The sequence below is a fragment of the Coregonus clupeaformis genome, chromosome 37 (assembly GCF_020615455.1).
Source record: "Coregonus clupeaformis isolate EN_2021a chromosome 37, ASM2061545v1, whole genome shotgun sequence".
NCBI classification, from domain to species: Eukaryota; Metazoa; Chordata; class Actinopteri; order Salmoniformes; family Salmonidae; genus Coregonus; species Coregonus clupeaformis.
The window spans coordinates 28128799-28148305 of record NC_059228.1 but is presented as its reverse complement, the minus strand read 5'-3'; the positions used below and the strand labels follow the sequence as shown (position 1 = coordinate 28148305).

Below are 19507 nucleotides of genomic sequence, written 5' to 3'. Positions count from 1 at the left end.
CTGTAATAGAGCTATTCCAGCTCTGGGGCATAGAACCTGACTCTGTTAAGACTATAAGACTGTATAGCCTACTGTATTTTCTATATCGAAATCTTTACATCAAAGAGAACAAGAGCTGTCGTTGTTAAGACAGCGTCATCTCTTAAACTAGAATCCTTAATTGCTACATCCATTTCTGCACTTATAAATTAATGCTATATACCCATTGATTCTTGAAGAATATAACTTATATGCATCATGAGCTTAATTTAACTGTCGTACCTCATCAGAACCCAAAATATAAGCTATTTTACTCCAATGTTTATAAACAAAGTAAATGTAAACAAACACTATATAGCCTTAAACTATAACTGTTATTGTTTCAATTAAGGATTCTACCTTTCAATTATAAATAGTAGCATTTACGCTATACTAACAGCTATATATCAATGTTATAAATATAATTTAGACTAGCTTTAAATACAATTTCTTGATTCATTTTCCTGGCAGGCTCACAGATTACTATTTTAATTCAATATATACACCCTTTACAATTAGACTGACAAACAACTGACCCACATTCAACCCCAAACCACAAATGACAGCTAATCTACTTAGCAGATATTTTCATGGAGTGTGTATGGTGTTGTGGGGAGTAAGCATGGGGCTTGAGATAGTGCAGGGGGGCCAGAGAAGAGGGGTCCAGGCTGTAGGATGGATCCTTGTAGTGTGCTCCAATGAGGCTCTATGGCTGCATCTACACAGGCAGCCCAATTCTGATCTTTGTTCCACTCACTGGTATTTTGACCAATCACATCAGATCTTTTCACATAAGATATTTTTCAGTGCAGATCTGATTGGTCAAAAGACCAATTAGTGTAAAATGATCAGAATTTGGCTGCAGCCAAAGACATGTGAGGTACACAACATGACCAAAAGTATATGGACACCTGCTTGTCGAACATCTCATTCCAAAATCATGGCCATTAATATGGAGTTGGTCCACCCTTTATTGCGATAACAGCTTCTACTCTTCTGGGAAGGCTTTCCACTAGATGTTGGAACATTGCTGCGGGGACTTGCTTCCATTCAGCCACAAGGGCATTAGTGAGGTCGGGCACTGATGTTGGGCGATTAGGCTCGCAGTCAGCATTCAAATTCATCCCAAAGGTGTTCGATGGGGTTGAGGTCAGGGCTCTGTGCAGGCCAGTCAAGTTCTTGCACACCTATCTTGACAAACCATTTCTGTATGGACCTCAATTTGTGTACGGGGGGCATTGTCATGCTGAAACAGGAAAGTGCCTTCCCCAAACTGTTGCCACAAAGTTGGAAGCACAGAATCGTGAAGAATGACATTGTATGCTGTAGCATTAAGATTTCCCTTCACTGGAACTAAGGGGCCTAGCCCGAACCATGAAAAATAGCCCCAGACCATTATTCCTCCTCCACCAAACTTTACAGTTGGCACTATGCATTGGGGCAGGTAATGTTATACTTTGCGGCTGAGCCGTTGTTGCTCCTAGACATTTCCACTTCACAATAACAGCACTTACATTTGACCGGGGCAGCTCTAGCAGGGCTGAAATGTTATGAATTGACTTGTTGGAAAGGTGGCATCCTATGACGGTGCCACGTTGAAAGTCACTGAGTTCTTCAGTAAGGCCATTCTACTGCCAATGTCTGTCTATGCAGATTGCATGGCTGTGTGCTCGATTTTATACACCTGTCAGCAACGGGTGTGGCTGAAATAGCCGAATCTGCTAATTGAAGGGGTGTCCACATACTTTTGTATATTAAGTGTAGGTAGGTGACAGCACGTGCAAGCACTCCACATCTCCTATGCCCCACCCTTACTCAATTCCGGCCTCAATGTCTGCAGCACCGCTGGTTTTTATCATTCCCCTCTAATCAGGGAGGAATTCAGACCTGGGACACCAGGTGATTGGAATCTCTGGTCAATCAGTAACACTGATCAATCAACTGCCAGGGAGAAAATAAAACCAGCAGTAATGGGGAACTCAAGGCATGGATTTGACTACCCCTGTCCTGTTGGTCACTACAGAGAGGCTGGGATTGGATGACCATTTCAGAGTGTTCTCTGTCCTGTGACATTCTCTGTCCTGTGACATTCTCTGTCCTGTGACATTCCCTGTCCTGTGACATTCCCTGTCCTGTGACATTCCCTGTCCTGTGACATTCTCTGTCCTGTGACATTCTCTGTCCTGTGACATTCTCTGTCCTGTGACATTCCCTGTCCTGTGACATTCCCTGTCATGTGACATTCCCCAAAGATGTATCGGTCATTACTGGGTTATTGCTGCTAAAGATTATTTTGTAGGCAACCAAGACAGAAAAAATAAAAGTGGGAAAAAATAGAAAGTTTATCTTGAAGGGGGAAAAAAACATGAGGGTCCAATAAATCCTCCTTGAAAAATAAAGAAACAAAAAATATAGATATTTACAATGGCACAAATGCACCCTATTCCTGTTGCTAGGCCAAGCCTGCTGCCATGGGATACACTACCATTGCCATGGTAATCAGTGCGTCTCTGGGAAAGTGGAATGGGGGGGGGGGTCCTCAGAGAGAAAGAGTCACTTGTGTGTCCCTTTTCAAACAGATCCTGAAAATACTTTAAATGTTCTCTCTCCTATACAGCAAAAATGTTACGTAGGCTTTTTCCTGCGTCAGAAAAAAACATTGAATTCTATCTATGCTATTTATTTTCTGCTACAGTTCTTTTTTCTAGCTCTTTGGAGGGTTGTGAGGGAGAGACCTTGGCTATGGTTTGGGGTTTGAGTTTCTGTCTTGGCACTGACCTACAGCTTCCTTCTGGGCAACCCTGGAGCTGTGAGCCAATGTGAGGGATGAGGGGACCTACACTGGGGGTAGGCTAGTGAGTCCATAGACAGGTAGGCTTGGCCTGGCTACTGGGGAGAGCATTGAGGGGAAATGCAGATGCAGGAAATAGATGATGTGTGTTTTTGTGTGTATGTGAGAGTGTTTGTTTGTGCATGTATGTGAGAGTGTGTGTGTGTTAGCCCATGTACTGTAGATATTGGTTCTGTGGAAGGGAAATGGTTATGATGGTGAGAATACTGGAGATGTTGGATGGAATTGAGAGACCCAATGGAATTCCAACAAGGCAAACTGCCACAGACCCTCTAGCATCTCAACCGAGAGAGAAAGAGAGAGAGTGAACAAAGAGAGAACGAGATAGAAGAAGACGGAGCAGATCTCACCATTAAACAAACACTGGAGCTGGACTTCCTTTTCTGAACAGATAGCAACAGAGAGGAGGGGAAAAACAGGGTATCATAGGGAAAAATGAACCAATAAAAATAGAGGGAGGGCTTTCCACCAATAAAAATAAATGACATAGCTGTAAAGCAATATGGATCCATTAAGTCATATTCAACAAATGTATGATCATGACCAATGATATCATGCCACAGATTACAAACACCTGCATGTGTCCAATGGAAACTTACATATACTTCTAACCTGCAGTGTTTGATTTGAAACCCTGATGAAGACAGCTTAGCTGTCGAAACGTTGGTGAATAAATGATTGCATCGGAGCTACTAGAGTGTGCAGATTTTCTTTTTAACGTTAAGGCGGGTTGTGTTGCTTTAGACCTGGTTATTGTTTGGCCTTTGTCGATCACGGCACTTCACTGCATGCACTGACTCCTTGTTGAAAACCAATGATCTTTGAGCATGCGGATCGCTCGGATCACTTAGGATCAGAGGAGAGGTTTTGCTGGTGAAAAAAACCTGTCCTACTTGTCTTTCTGTGCTAGCTGTCTGCACACACAAACATACACACATCCAAAATGAAAATCATAACTTTACTATCAATTACTATGGGTGTAGATTATATACCCTTTACACAATCTGGACAGCTGAGATGGACAGTGAAGTAATATTTATCTATAATAACCTTGTACCGTTCCCCCCAGCAAGTGATATTTCAACTGCCTGTCATTTTATAAACATTACAGACACTGAGTTGTGAGACGTCTTAAGACGTAAGACGTCTTGCGGAAGGGGAGACCAAAACGCTGGTCTCTCCATTCCCACAGCATACACAGGAAATCTGTCTCCTAACACCAACACACTTCTCAGGAAAGTAGAGAAATAGCAAGTGCAGGAGAGAGAGAGAGAGAGAGAGAGAGAGAGAGAGAGAGAGAGAGAGAGAGAGAGAGAGAGAGAGAGAGAGAGAGAGAGAGAGAGAGAGAGAGGGAGATCAAAAGACAGAGGAAGACAAAAAGAGAAGAACGTCCATACCGCTCAAAACACTTACCTTCACTCCACCATCCGACTTTTTGTTTAGTAAACTTTTGCATGCTGAAACAGAAGAGGGAGAGGGACAGACGTTAGAACATGACTGGGAACTGGAATGCGCTTTTAACCAATCAGCATTCAGGATTAGACCCACCCGTTGTATAATCTAGAACAAACCACGCCCAGCGTCAATCAACCAGGAGCCATAATACTGTAGAAGAACAGAGACCAGAAACATAGAGGGCAGTGATGTCACAAGCCTCTGTGGTCACTGAGGTGAAGACCTGCTCAGTAGTCATCTGGCGTTTGAGACTTGGACAGTAAACACTGTAGGGAGCAGGGTACCTGTATGTACAGTGAGAGCAGGGTGGTACAACAGTACCGTTTCCTTTTCAGCATGCCTCACAGACATATTATCACGTACAGACACATGCTCTCGACGCCACACACACTGTACATACATCACAGTACATTGCAAACGCTCACTTAGAAAACGAAAGAGATCAAATATAAACACACAGAGACGGAGAAAAAAACACACACACACATATATACGATAACCTTCAATCAGGTCTCAAAGATCCTCAAAGTCCCTTACCTTCCATTGAAAAATGTAGGAAGGAGGGCAAGGGGATTTTTTTTTTTAAAGGTCAGTATTTTCATATCTTCATTTACAGCGACAACGACGACTGCAGGCAAAAATTGGTCTCAGGCTCGTTAGCAGGTGGTTCATGCGATGGTGGTTGGTGGGTCATATCGAAAGCTTGCCATGCATTATCCACAGCAAACTACAGCTCCCAGAGTGCAGCTCAGCTCCCAGAGTGCAGCCCAGCTAAAGGGTGCATTGTAGGGAAAAAAAGGGAGACACGCTGCCTGCCACCTGGTATAGATTGGATCCAAGCATCTAAAGCCTAGACTGTATTGCGGTTGTAAGCCATCAGCAGTATATCTTCTTTCAACTGCTGCAATTAAATACCATCTATCATCCTTGTGGAAGAGTTGCGAGGCCATGATCAGGCGGGAGAAACAAGACAACAAACAGCAACAGAAAGAGCAGGGCCAAGGGGGCGTGTCCAAGTGTTACTCAAAGCTTCTGTGGGCGTGACCCATCACCAACCAACTCAAAATGCCAGTGACATAGGTGTGCTTTCTTTCCCCATAGGAAGGTACAGACGGGAAAAAATCAAATGGAGCAAGCAACACGAAAGAGATAAAACAAGAAAGAAATCAGAACCACCCAGGTGCATCTGGTAACCCATGCAGGCTGGCAGAGGCACAGATACATGCTGGCTGGTTGGAGGTGCCAGTCCATGCAAGGGAATGCAATGGGGCAGTGGGGTATGGGCATAGACTGGGCATCAGCTGGGCATTGATTAAGATCTATGGATCTTAACTGGACTTATTTGCAGGGGAAAAGTAGGGTGTGGGTGTTTGATTGTTAGTTTGTTTTTAGAGTTTGAGTCCTAATTAGAGTTGAGACTGCCCAAATGTTCATTGACAAAGATGTATTTAGTGGAAAGAAAGGGAGACATGCACACACTAGGTAGGTAGGCTGGCACACATATTGTGCATGCACACACACACAGTCCTGTTGTATCAGCGCTGTGACTGACTGTGCATTAATAACCTAAGCTAAATCAGGTTATGTTAAACGTCTGAGATATGTCTGAATATTAAAAAAAAATAAGGCCAGTGTCACCTGACAAATGGAATTATTATGGAAAGGAGATTGCTGTCTGCTATCACACAGCAGAAAGAGAGCTAGTGACTAACTTAATTTCCTCTCCAACCTCTTCCCATCAAACAGGCAAAGCGTCAATACAGGACTTAGATCGAATCCTACTACACCAGCTCTGACGCTCGTCGGATGTGGCAGGGCTTGCTAACAATCACAGATTAAAAAGGGAAACCCAGCCGCGAGCTGCCCAGTGACGCAAGCCTACCAGACGAGCTAAATGCCTTCTATGCTCGCTTTGAGGCAAGCAACACTGAACCATGCGTGAGAACACCAGTTCCGGACGACTGTGTGATCACGCTCTCCGTAGCCGATGTGAGTAAGACCTTTATACAGGCACAAGGCCAGTACTACCAGTGCGCCTACTCAGAGCATGCGCCGACCAGCTGGCAAGTGTCTTCAACCTCTCCCTGACCCAGTCTGTAATACCTACATGTGTCAAGCAGACCACCATAGTCCCTGTGCCCAAGAACGCAAAAGGTAACCTGCACTCACATCTGTAGCCATGAAAAGGCTGGTCATGGCTCACATCAACACTATCATCCCAGACACCCTGGATCCACTCCAATCCATATACCGCCCCAACAGATCCACAGATTATGCAATCTCTATTGGACTCCACACTGCCCTTTCCCACCTGGACAAAAGGAACACCTACATGAGAATGCTGTTTATCACCATAGTGCCCTCCAAGCTCATCACTAAGCTAAGGACCCTGAGACTGAACACATCCCTCTGCAACTGGATCCTGGACTTCCTGATGGGATGCCCACAGGTGGTGAGGGTAAGCAAAAACACATCTATCATGCTGACTCTCAACAGAGGTGCGTGCTTAGTCCCCTCATGTACTCCCTGTTCACCCACGACTGCGTGGCCGCGCACGACTCCAACACCATCATTAAGTTTGTAGACGACATGACGGTGGTAGGCCTGATCAACGACGACAATGAGACAGCCTATAGGGAGGAGGTCAGAGACCTGGCAGTGTGGTGCCAGGTCAACAACCTTTCCCTCAACGTCAGCAAGACAAAGGAGATGATCATGGACTACAGGAAACGGAGGGCCGAGCACGCCCCCATTCACATCGATGGGGCCGAAGTGGAGTAAATCACTGGGGCCGAGCTCCCTGCCATCCAGGACCTCTATACCAGGTGGTATCAGAGGAAGGCCCTAAAAATTGTAAAAGACTCCAGCCACCCAAGTCATAAACTGTTCTCTCTGCTACCACACGGCAAGCGTTACTGATGCACCAAGTCTGGAACCAAGAGGAGCCTGAATAGCTTCTACCCCCAAGCCATAAGACTGATAAATAGTTAGTTAAATAGTTAACCAAATAGCTATCTGCATTGACCCTTTTTGCACTAACTTATTTGTCTCATCACATACGCTGCTGCTACTGTTTATTATCTGTCACTTTATTCCTAGTTACAGTATATGTACATATCTACCTCAATTACCTCGTACCCCTTCCACATCGACTCTGTACTGGTACCCCTTGTATATAGCCAAGTTATCGTTACTCATTGTGTATCTATTATTACTTGTATTATTACGTGTTTTACTTTTCTATTATTTCTCTATTTTCTTTCTCTCTGCATTGTTGGGAAGGGCCAGTAAGCAAGCATTTCACTGTTAGTCTACCAACACCTGTTGTTTACGAAGCATATGACAAATAATATTTGCTTTGATTCCCTAACTGCGTGAGCGCGCATGTGTGTGTGTATGTGTGTGTGTGTATGTGTGTGTGTGTATGTGTGTGTGTGTGACAATGAGAACTATGGCTATCACCTTCAATTACATTTTCTTTAGAACATCACACAATCTATCCATGGCTCATAATCCTTTTTTTTGTGTTACATTGTCAGCTACCAGTACCTGCCCGCAAAACACCATAACTAGGTGATCTAAGGCTGTGAAAAGTTTTTAAATCATTTGCATGGGCCCATAGAACCATGCGTCTTTAAAGCAGGGGTGTAGTGTCCTGCGTTCTAAGCCTTAGGGAGGGTCAGCCTTGGTCCATTGTCCTGGATCACTCAGAGGGTGTAGTGTAGGGGTGGAGAGGGAGGGAGGGGGTTTGGGGGGCAGTGGGTGGGGTGTGTGTGTGTTTGTGGGATGTCTTGATGGGAGGATGGCCACTCTAGAGCAGTAGAGTACGTGCCAGTGCGCAGGCAGATGGGGGGTGGGGGGCAACCAAGGGTCAGTGGCGGGCACCCCAGGCCACATGCTAACAAACCAGGGGGCAGTGTTGGCACAGTGCCAGGTTGCTGCGGCTCCCCTGCCCTGACTAACATACCTTCTGAAGCAAGAGCAGCTGTGCTGGTGGTGGCCGCAGGGCTGGTGTGCTGTCGGCCAACTATTGGACAGAGAGGCATTCAGTTGGGAGGGACCAACCAGGGAAGAGGCGGGGCCTCTCTTGAGCACAGTGTCACTTCCTTCTTTAAGTGACCTGCCCCTCCCCCTTCACGCCACTCACCCACCTTTTTCAACTCATAGATGATATGAGGAGGGGGGGGGCAGATACATCCATGAGCTCCAAACTGTATATCCTACCGATACTTACCCCAGTGTGCACACTCAATGTTAACAAAAACACCTCCAATGGCCTATCATTGATCACAACCAGTTGTAAAAAAAAATAGCCACACAAAACACTGAGATCAACAAGTGACAGTTATGCGGTGTTATGAAGCAACATTGTACACATAACACTACTTTCTTACGAGCAGAGAGCTCTATGACTATTGTCTGTCCTCCATGATAGTGCTTTATAGAGTGGCTTTCATACAAGGCTGAGACAAGCTCTTTACGTGCTGCTAGGATTTGAAGTGGTAGTCTGACATTTCTCAATTAGCCAGGAAATGTGGGCCATAGAACAGAACTCAGTATCCCAGTATTCCTTGGGTTGTGGATGTAGACAAGGACAAACAACCTACTCTACACATCTGTACTTTACAATGCTCCTTACTATGAATGTAATTATCTTATTTATAACGTCTATATAACAACAAAAAGCTCAATGCATCTACTTAGGAAAGTGTTTGAGAGAGTGTTCAAGGCAGTTTCCTCTCCAAGGGAAATTCAATCTGAGGTAAAGACACTAAACTTCTGAACATACAGTATGTATTATTGCCTATCTTTGGAGTATATTGACTAACTATAACGTAGAACAACACTAATGCCATTCTAAATGTGAACACCCAGATGCCCCCCTCACCTGAGAAGTTTCTGGTCACCAGCATGGTGGTAAGGATGGCTCCCTGGAGAAGACACAGATTACAAAGTTAGTGCAAAGGACAAAGTGTATACAATCTCTCTAACACAACAGATGGGATATATGTGTGCATTTGTGTGTGCACCCAAGTGAGTGTGTGTGTGTCTGTGTACACTCACCTTGAGTTTTCTCCTGGCATTGAACTTGCGCAGGCACTCCACAGTCTCTTGGCGATGCATCATGGAAGCCACAGTGGAACGTTGCTGGATTGTGGAACAGGAGCAGAGAAGTAACAACACATCAATGATTACGCCATCACAGCATCAGTTATGATGGTAAAATGGGGCCAACGTTACCATAAATGTAATACCGATACCATACTCAAGTACATACATCCAAAGCAAATGACGTGTAAGTGATAGCCTGGTGATGGGGTGACTTACGCAGATCCATGGGTGCTTGAGGGCCTGGTCAGCAGTGATCCTCTTGGCAGGGTTGATGGTCAACATCTGGTTGATCAGGTTCTTGGCTTCGGGGGTCACTGTGTCCCACTCTGGGGAGGGGAACTGGGAGGGAGGGAGGCAGGGAGAGAGGGGGGAGGTGAGAGAGAGAGTGAAAGAAAGAGGTGGAGAAATTATTAGAGATGCACATTAAGTCACACAAACACACAAACACACACAGACAGTACACACACTCTCTCAGGGTGCAATAAAATCAGCCCACATTGCAGAGATGCCAAACAATGAAGCCTGCTATCTAATTATGAGGAAGTTATGAGGAAATATAATTGAACTGAATGGTGCTTTCAGACAGCAAATTAAACTAGATACAAAAAGTAATTAATTGAATCAAAGTCGGGGCTGACGGACATCGCCGCATCGGAAAAGATTGCATCAAATCAATTACTGAAGCCAAAACCGATCCATGTTTATTCAGTTGCATTACACCTCACACAATCAGATCTGATAAGACAATGGTCAAGACATGAGTAGAACATATGAGTAGAATAAAGTGCTAACCAGAGGTGGCCAACCATCCTCCTGGAGAGATACTAGGTGTGCAGGATTTTGCTCCAACCCAGTTGTAACACATCTGAACCTGAATTAGGAGGTAGTTAGTAACTAGCTGGTCACCAGCTACTTGTTAGATACTACTGCACTGTTGGAGCTAGGAACACAAGCATTTCGCTACACCCGCAATAACATCTGCTAAATATGTGTATGTGACCAACACAATTTGATTTGATTTGATTTTGTAGATTCATGTGTGCTAGATTAGGTTTGGCGCAAAAGCCTGCAAGACGGTACAGTAGCTCTCCAGAAGATGGGTTGGGCACCCCTGCCCTAAACCAAAGGTATACAGTAAAAATACAAAACACAGTCCTGCTGCATGTATACACATCAGAGCATCCCTGCTAGCTTGTATTCCTCATGCAGTAGTTTGAGTTGTGTCCCTGGCTGCCACAGTGATGTAGTGTCTCCTAGGCCCCTACCCCTGGGTTAGTAACTGCAGAGGCCACTCTGACAGGCTCAATGGGCAGAAAACACAGCTCTATCGCAGCCAATTAAAAATTAACGAGAGCAAAATCTGGACCGGGACTGCTTGGGTCGTTACGGGGACTTGAAGGGTATGTGACAAAGTGTGCACTCAGACAGGCACTCTCTCTGGTGGGGTTCGTTGCACACACACGTGTGCAAACACACACACACACAGCATGAGGCTCTTTTGAGCTCTTCCCCCTCTCCTCCCATCAGTTTAGTGTTAATGGCCTGAGTGCTGCTAAAAGCTCCTTCAAGCCCAACCCAACACCACTCCACTGCTTCCCTACAGCTCTCCCTCCATCCTTCTCTTTCCCAAAGCCTCATCCAAACATAAACACACACAAGCGCAAGCAAACACGTGCATGCAAGTACATAAACGTACTCACGCAAACACACAAGATTTTACATTTACATTTTAGTCATTTTGCAGACGCTCTTATCCAGAGCGACTTACAGTTAGTGAGTGCATACATTTTCATACTGGCCCCCCGTGGGAAACGAACCCACAACCCTGGCGTTGCAAGTGCCATGCTCTACCAACTGAGCTACAGGGGACTATTTTACTCACTACTCTGAGTCAAGGACATTAACAAGGCACAAAAACTCACACACACATACACACTGGCCTCTCAATGAATTCGACATAATATAATCATGCACACACAAATCTGTTGTAATCCCATAGAGGTGAATGGTGAACAGAGAGAGAGGGGGCAGATGGTCACTACTCACATCGTAGGCCCCAGCCTTGATCTGCTGATAGAGCTTGTGCTGGTCTTCATCCCAGAAGGGAGGGTAGCCCACCAGGAGAATGTACAGGACCACACCTGCATACAGAACACACACACAGTGTGTGGGGGGGGGGGGGTTAGTACACACACACACACACACACACACGCACATTGGAGGAGTCACTCACCACAGGCCCAGATATCCACCGGCTTGCCGTAGGGGTCCTTCCTCAAGACCTCTGGAGAGAGGTAGCCTGGAGTGCCTGCAAAACCTACAGCAGCAAATAACTTGTCAAAAGGAATAAAACAACAACGTCTAGGATCTAATGTAATGACAACACAGCATTCCATCAAAACCCCCTGTCATCCCCATTCATTCAGCTCTATTCTGCCCTACCAAGCTAAAGAGCAGTAACTGCTCATAGAGTGAAACTGATACGTTTTTTTATTGTCTAGCCAAATGAATTGTAGGCAGATCATTGGAGACCCACTGGAATACGTTTCCATGACAATAAAAAAATACTATTGTGTAAGTATATGTATTTGTATGTGGCTGTCAGTGTCATATAGTTTGATACTGGTATCAGCAAAGACCAACAGATAATACCAAGGTTTACCGTAGACACTGCAGCCCAAAGCTCAGTGAAACCAAGCTAAAAGGCAGTAACTGACGTGAGTGATGCCAGTTACTGCCTTTTTCCTTGGTTTCACTTTAACTTTTTGCAATTACTGCAAACATGACCCCCCATTTTCTCCACAATACAACACAATGGAGGCAGAATATTTGTCCACATGATAAAGCATGTATTTAATGTATAGAAACTGTAAATAACTCATTTTTGACCAAATGTGCAGTTACTGCTCTTTTGCTTGGTAGGGCAGTATTAATGAGTAGCATTCTGATCTGACAAGAAGGAACAAGCTAGGCTTCCATTCAGAGATGTCCAGTCTGTCCCTGGAGTGGGCACAGACGTCTGGCTCTTTGGCAAGATAAAAGCAAGTCTGTCAATTTTGAGCTGATTCCTCTACACTGATCTAATAAACATATATTAATGTATGTGGGTACTCAGCGAAGGCCTGCTGGCCCCGGTTTCTCTCTGGGGTCTGGTGTAAGTGACAGGTTCAAACAGCTTGGACTTGAAAGATAAGACACGGGGGGGGCAAATCAAATAGTCCTCTGATTAAAGGTGAGGAGCCCTACTGTCAATACTGAACAACCTCTGGCCCCACTACTTTGATGTGCAAATGCCAAGTTACATCATGCCAGTAAGTGAGGGATGGAGGGATGATGGGCAGAGAGATGGAAGGAGGGAGGGGTGAGGGGGAGGAGAAAGGAGGAGGTAAAGAATTGACTTCCTGCCATTGTACACCTTCCATCTTAGTTTTTCTATCATTGCTAGCATTACTCTTTTCATGTCATGTACATTTGAATGTTCAAAGTCAAACTCTTACCGAACCATGCTTGCTCGTCTCCCTGGACATCGATGGCCAGCCCAAAGTCAGCCAACTTCACTGCAGCTCCCTTCAGCTTACTGGCCAGGAGCAGGTTCTCTGGCTACAGACCAGAGCAAAACCACAGAGACAGATATAAAGAGACTCAATCAATGAGGCTAAACTAATTGAAGAAGAAACTCCTTCAAAAGGCTATAATATAAAAGTCACAGACAGAGTTGAGTCATTCAACGGAACTGTGAGGTCCATCTACGCTGACCGCAAAACATGACACGAATCTGGATCAGAAATTCCATGAAAAAACGTACTGTAGGTGATAAATGAAGAAAGGCATGAATCATTAAAAGTCATGTGTGTCAGAAGTGGCGTGAATGTAATTGGGTATGAGCTTCAATGCGGTGCCGAGTGCCCTCTTGGGCCTGGCTCAGTTTGATTCATGCTGCGACGGGCGCGTGACACTTTTGCTAAGAGAGTCTCTCTCTCTCTCTCTCTCTCTCTCTGTGTGTGTGTGTGTGTGTGTAGGAAAGGAGAGAGGGAGACAGACAGGAAGAGAGGGGGAAAGAGAGGGGGAGACAGAAAGAGTGCAAGAGAGACCGGGAGAACAGAGAAAGAGATAAAGGGCAGAGGAGAGAGAAAGAGAGAGTAGACAGACAGAGGGGAGAGAAAGAGAGAGTAGACAGACAGAGGGGAGAGAAAGAGAGAGTAGACAGACAGAGGAGAGAGAAAGAGAGAGTAGACAGACAGAGGAGAGAGAAAGAGAGAGTAGACAGAGAGAGGGGAGAGAAAGAGAGAGTAGACAGACAGAGGGGAGAGAAAGAGAGAGTAGACAGAGGAGAGAGAAAGAGAGAGTAGACAGACAGAGGAGAGAGAAAGAGAAAGTAGACAGACAGAGGAGAGAGAAAGAGAGAGAGCGAGAGATGACAACCGTCGTGATGAATTAGTCTCTACACTGGTGCTGCAGCAGTGTGTCGTCATACAGGTTGCCATGGTAACCAGGCTGCCACCAGCACCTCTCTCCTCCCCTTTTCTCTTCCCTTGTTTACCTTCAGCAATTCAGCCTCCGGAGATGCCATGCAGGCAGCCAGCCATTGTGATGGTCTCTTTGTGTGTGTGAGTATATGTGTGTATATGTGTGGTGGGGGGTTCATCTCGCAGTATCTCTTCTTCCCCTCTATGTACGTCTCACTATTTGGGCTCTATTTTAACAAACCTAACACAATGGTAAATCTAAGCGTAGGCAGTAGCACTATAGGTTCAGGGGTGTGTCAGAAATATTTTTGCTATTTTCATTATTACAATTATCGGCATACTTACTGGCATTGGCGCAAAAGGGCTTTGGTTTTGATGAATAAACAAGTTGTGGGTGTGTCGAGGCTTGGCCCTTCACTGGCCAATCAGAACGTGCTCCATGTCGAAATATGTGGTTGCTTCAAGTTGTGTATTTACGGTCTTCTATGTATTGCCTTGGAATCAACTCCAATTCCAATGTTAATCCGTTATAGTTTGTTAAACGGCTTACAGAAACGAAATAACAAAATAAAATAAAATTTTATTGGTCACATACACATATTTAGCAGATGTTATTGCGTGTGTAGCGAAATGCTTGTGTTCCTAGCTCCAACAGTGCAGTAGTTGTAGACCTGTCCTTGCTAAATACGTTAACTTGAACCCATTTGCAGTCCACATTGTTCTAAGTAATTGCATGGCTTCAATAGCATTCACATTGATATAGGGGCTAGGCCTACTGTAAATTGCATTATGGCTGAGCATGGACATGCCAAACATCGTCAATAAGAAAGATTCATTATTGATAAGGCCTAAAAAGATAACAAATAATTTGAATCAAATTCTAAACAAAACGAAACAACAACTTGTTTTAAATAGGCTATGTCACACTTACAGGAGGGGAGGCTATGCTTGGTTTTTAATCAAATCAAACAAAATACGAAAAAAACACTAGTTTTTTATGTTTCTAAATACAAAGTATACAGGCACCAAAAGCACATTAGGCTACTCTTGAGAGAGAGCGAGAGATGACAACCGTCGTGATGAATTAGTCTCTACACTGGTGCTGCAGCAGTGTGTCGTCATACAGGTTGCCATGGTAACCAGGCTGCCACCAGCACCTCTCTCCTCCCCTTTTCTCTTCCCTTGTTTACCTTCAGCAATTCAGCCTCCGGAGATGCCATGCAGGCAGCCAGCCATTGTGATGGTCTCTTTGTGTGTGTGAGTATATGTGTGTATATGTGTGGTGGGGGGTTCATCTCGCAGTATCTCTTCTTCCCCTCTATGTACGTCTCACTATTTGGGCTCTATTTTAACAAACCTAACACAATGGTAAATCTAAGCGTAGGCAGTAGCACTATAGGTTCAGGGGTGTGTCAGAAATATTTTTGCTATTTTCATTATTACAATTACCGGCATACTTACTGGCATTGGCGCAAAAGGGCTTTGGTTTTGATGAATAAACAAGTTGTGGGTGTGTCGAGGCTTGGCCCTTCACTGGCCAATCAGAACGTGCTCCATGTCGAAATATGTGGTTGCTTCAAGTTGTGTATTTACGGTCTTCTATGTATTGCCTTGGAATCAACTCCAATTCCAATGTTAATCTGTTATAGTTTGTTAAACGGCTTACAGAAACGAAATAACAAAATAAAATAAAATTTTATTGGTCACATACACATATTTAGCAGATGTTATTGCGCGTGTAGCGAAATGCTTGTGTTCCTAGCTCCAACAGTGCAGTAGTTGTAGACCTGTCCTTGCTAAATACGTTAACTTGAACCCATTTGCAGTCCACATTGTTCTAAGTAATTGCATGGCTTCAATAGCATTCACATTGATATAGGGGCTAGGCCTACTGTAAATTGCATTATGGCTGAGCATGGACATGCCAAACATCGTCAATAAGAAAGATTCATTATTGATAAGGCCTAAAAAGATAACAAATAATTTGAATCAAATTCTAAACAAAACGAAACAACAACTTGTTTTAAATAGGCTATGTCACACTTACAGGAGGGGAGGCTATGCTTGGTTTTTAATCAAATCAAACAAAATACGAAAAAAACACTAGTTTTTTATGTTTCTAAATACAAAGTATACAGGCACCAAAAGCACATTAGGCTACTCTTGTTCCATGCGCATATGGGCAGTGTGCGTTACAGCTAGATAGGCTGTGTTTCTGCTGTCAAAATTCATAACTAACTGCGTTACCGCTAAAACAAGCTTTTGGTTGGTCTTAAATATCCCTATCAGCACTGCCTGAAATTAGCACTTTGGATCATGTTTTTAAGGACAAGCCTAAAATATTTCCAACCCCTCCCATCTGAGCGCAAGCGTGCTGATGTTAAACAGGTAAAATGCGACCTGGCGTTGGGGATGGAAAATGCCAGTGTGCCAGTTTTTACATTACCAAATTGCAGACTAACCTGTGTTTGACACTGGCGCTGCCTTAACGTCAGACTATTGCAACTGGCCCCCTCTTTCTCTTTCAAATTTCTAAAGGACATAGCATAAAACCTAGGCCTCACTCCACGGCAACTGCAAAAATCATACACACGCATATGTGCACACACACCCACACACACACACACACACACGTTTGTTTTACTATCCTTGTGGGGACCAAACAATTGATTCCCATTCAAAATCCTACTTCCCTAATTGTAACCCTAACCCTAACCCCTAAGCCTAAAATAGCCTTCTTCCTTGTGGGGACCGGCAAAATGTCCCCACTTGTCCGAATTCTCCTTGTTTTACTATCCTTAAGAGGACTTCTGGTCCCCACAAGGATAGTAAAACCAAAAACACACACTTAATTATTTCCCCCTCACTTACTGCTGATCTCTGCGTTGGAGGGCTCTCAATCTGATGGCAACAGTAGTTACAATGCATTTGACTTTCGTGGAACACCTCCCAGCCTGCCAGCTGAATGACGGATGGTTTTACTGGTAGATGTACTCAGAATTATGGTGTTGATACAAGATGTAGTTGTAGTAGTATTGGTAATAATGCTTTCAGTGCCGTGTTTATAAGAGCTGTACATTCAAGTGGCACTCACTGTGATATTCAACATTCATCTTATAGACTAGAGCACGTAAACGGTTTGCTCTTGACAAAGGTAAGCATGCGTTAATGTCAAGCATGGGTTGTTGTTTTTCATCTAAACAAAAACAAAATAACTATTTGAAGTGTGTCCTATTGTTAATACTGGAGTATGGTGGTAAGTATCACCAGGCTAGCCAGCGTTGTGTCTATTCACTGTGATGTCACCCTGGCTATAAATAGCAGCCAAATGGTGTTTGTCTGCTTTCGTCAGAGACAGAGAGAGAGAGAGAGAGAGAGAGAGAGAGAGAGAGAGAGAGAGAGAGAGAGAGAGAGAGAGAGAGAGAGAGAGAGAGAGAGAGAGAGAGAGAAAGAGGGAGGGAGACGGGCTGGGGGATGATAATCACCTGAAACACACTGTCTGGCTCAGTGCCTCTACCCACAATTCATCAGCACCAGCCCAGTCACTCTCTCTGACGTCCGAAGAAATTAGATTTTTTTTTTCATTTGCTTACGTGTGTGCAATTTTGTGCGAGTTTTCATTGGCTTACGTATACACGCATGTGTGTGCGTGAGTATGCATGTGTGCATATGACCGGGTAAAATTTCCAGTGGGAGGGATTTTGGGGTTTGGGGCCCCCCCACCAGGTGTTGCATGTTGCCATGGTGATTGATGACTCACCTTGAGGTCCCTGTGCACAATGTCATGCTGGTGCATGTGGTGGACACTCTCCAGGATCTGATTGATGCACTGGCTGCAGAGATAGGAGACACAGAACACAGAACGCACACGTCAATGCACAGCAGACACATCACACCAACCACACACTGACACAGTCAGGGATAGGAACTAATGGAAACCACTGGTTGATGGATCAGATGAGGTGAGTTTCCCCTTGCTGTTTAAGCACTTTGAGCACGTAGAGATTTGCTAAATTAATCCAATTCATGACTACTGCTGATTCTTATTATTAGAAACAGTGATCTTCAACTACAGACTGATCGAGGCAGGCGAAGAGAGAGACAGAGAGAGAACCAAGAGAAAAACAGAGACGGCTAGAAACAGAGAGAAAGAGACAGACAAGCCAGACAGAGACTGAAAGAGAGCAAATAGGGAGACTGAGAAAGACAGACAGATGCTGAGAAAGAGAGAGGAAGAGCAGCCAGAGGAACCTCGCTAGCCTCAGCCCTTTTTCGATACCGGCTCTGTTTTCTTTGAACCCAAAAGCCTGCGAGACAGCAGATATATTAGCATGTCACCTCAGCGCCAAGGCAAATTTCCTACTGTCGACCTCACATCTGTCATATCCTCCCCACAATCTGGCTGGACGAATCACACACACACAGTTATATTCCATCTAGATGTGCCTACTCCTCCAATGGAGTTTTAAGGCAAACTTTAAGTCATACTGAAGTTGGTGCTTTTTGGCCTTACTCTAAACATTGCCGCCGACTACCAAAGTGACTTATCTGCAGTTTTCCACAGTCTGTGGGTAAAACCAGCCGCCTATTAGGGCTAAATGGTGAGAGATATCATCTGTAGACTGCCATAGTGAATAAGGTCTTTATTAACTTCAGTATGTGTGAGGAGAAGTGGGTTTGATAGTACAGGGTCTGGTTCTTCTGTCTTTACACTCTCTAACACATTGTATTACTTAAAAACAGAGCTGAGAGGCCACTAATGTGGTGTTTTACATCAATCGACCCTTAAATACAACAGCCCCTTTCCATCTAGTCAGACTGGGTTAAAAGTGGAGGAAGAAGAAAATAGAAGAGGGAAAGAATAATTAAAAAGAAGGAGAGAGAGAGAGAAGAGAACGGATGCTATGAGAGACGGAGTCCTAGGAGGCCGTAGTACCCGTGAGATATTCTCTGTGTCTTTCTTTCAGAGTAATCAGGAGAAAAGCATGTATTTTTATCCAAATTTGGCCAAATCTGTGCCCTGCATTCCATTCCATCCCACTACACAGGCACCAGCACTTTCCCAATAAAGTCTCCCTGTCTCTCGCCCTCCCTCCCATTTCACTCTATGTTGCCCCTCTTATCTTTCGTACACATTTTTTCTCACTCTACCCCACATTCTTTGTCTTCTCCCTCCTTGTCCCCTCTCCTCTTTTTCTCTCCCTCCCTCACCCTCTCTTGGTTATCCAGTCTCTTTCCCTGTCCCTCTATTTCTGCACCTCTCTCTCCTCTCCCTGTACTTGTGAGGAGTCATACTCCCGGAGGCATTTTTCACCCTATCTATCATATTCGCTCTCTTCTTCTTTTGCTTGATTAAATGAGCAGCTCAGGCAACGTGGTTGAGCTCGGCCCCTGATTCTGTCCTGGAGAGAAACTCTTCGCAGCCAGAACAGAGCAATGCAGGTGTCACGTTCGTTCATAGACGGGACGGACCAAGGCGCAGCGTGATATGCAAACATGTTTATTTAACAAATAATAACGACAAAACAATAAACCAACGATACGTGACGTCCTAAGGTACACACAACAAACCTCACACGGAGGTGGAGCGGACTGCTCTGGCTCC

At 44.6% G+C, this 19507-nt stretch overlaps 1 protein-coding gene across 28 annotated transcripts in view; it reads right to left on the bottom strand.

Annotated features, from left to right (window-relative positions):
* The window catches only part of LOC121553568 (calcium/calmodulin-dependent protein kinase type II subunit gamma), a 112878-nt gene that overhangs the window by 24030 nt on the left and 69341 nt on the right, over nucleotides 1–19507 (bottom strand). For 12 of the 28 annotated variants that reach the window (XM_041866780.2, XM_041866762.2, XM_041866765.2 and 9 more), the window contains exons 6-15: nucleotides 17663–17735; nucleotides 12934–13036; nucleotides 11670–11753; nucleotides 11483–11577; nucleotides 9653–9775; nucleotides 9389–9472; nucleotides 9213–9255; nucleotides 8292–8351; nucleotides 4283–4326; nucleotides 3220–3252 (exon numbers count right to left, since the gene is read on the bottom strand). In XM_041866780.2, coding sequence (XP_041722714.1) covers nucleotides 3220–3252; nucleotides 4283–4326; nucleotides 8292–8351; nucleotides 9213–9255; nucleotides 9389–9472; nucleotides 9653–9775; nucleotides 11483–11577; nucleotides 11670–11753; nucleotides 12934–13036; nucleotides 17663–17735 — 742 coding nt within the window. The remainder of the gene's footprint in view (nucleotides 1–3219; nucleotides 3253–4282; nucleotides 4327–8291; nucleotides 8352–9212; nucleotides 9256–9388; nucleotides 9473–9652; nucleotides 9776–11482; nucleotides 11578–11669; nucleotides 11754–12933; nucleotides 13037–17662; nucleotides 17736–19507) is intronic. The other 16 variants (XM_041866763.2, XM_041866771.2, XM_041866778.2 and 13 more) reach the window with 3 other exon arrangements.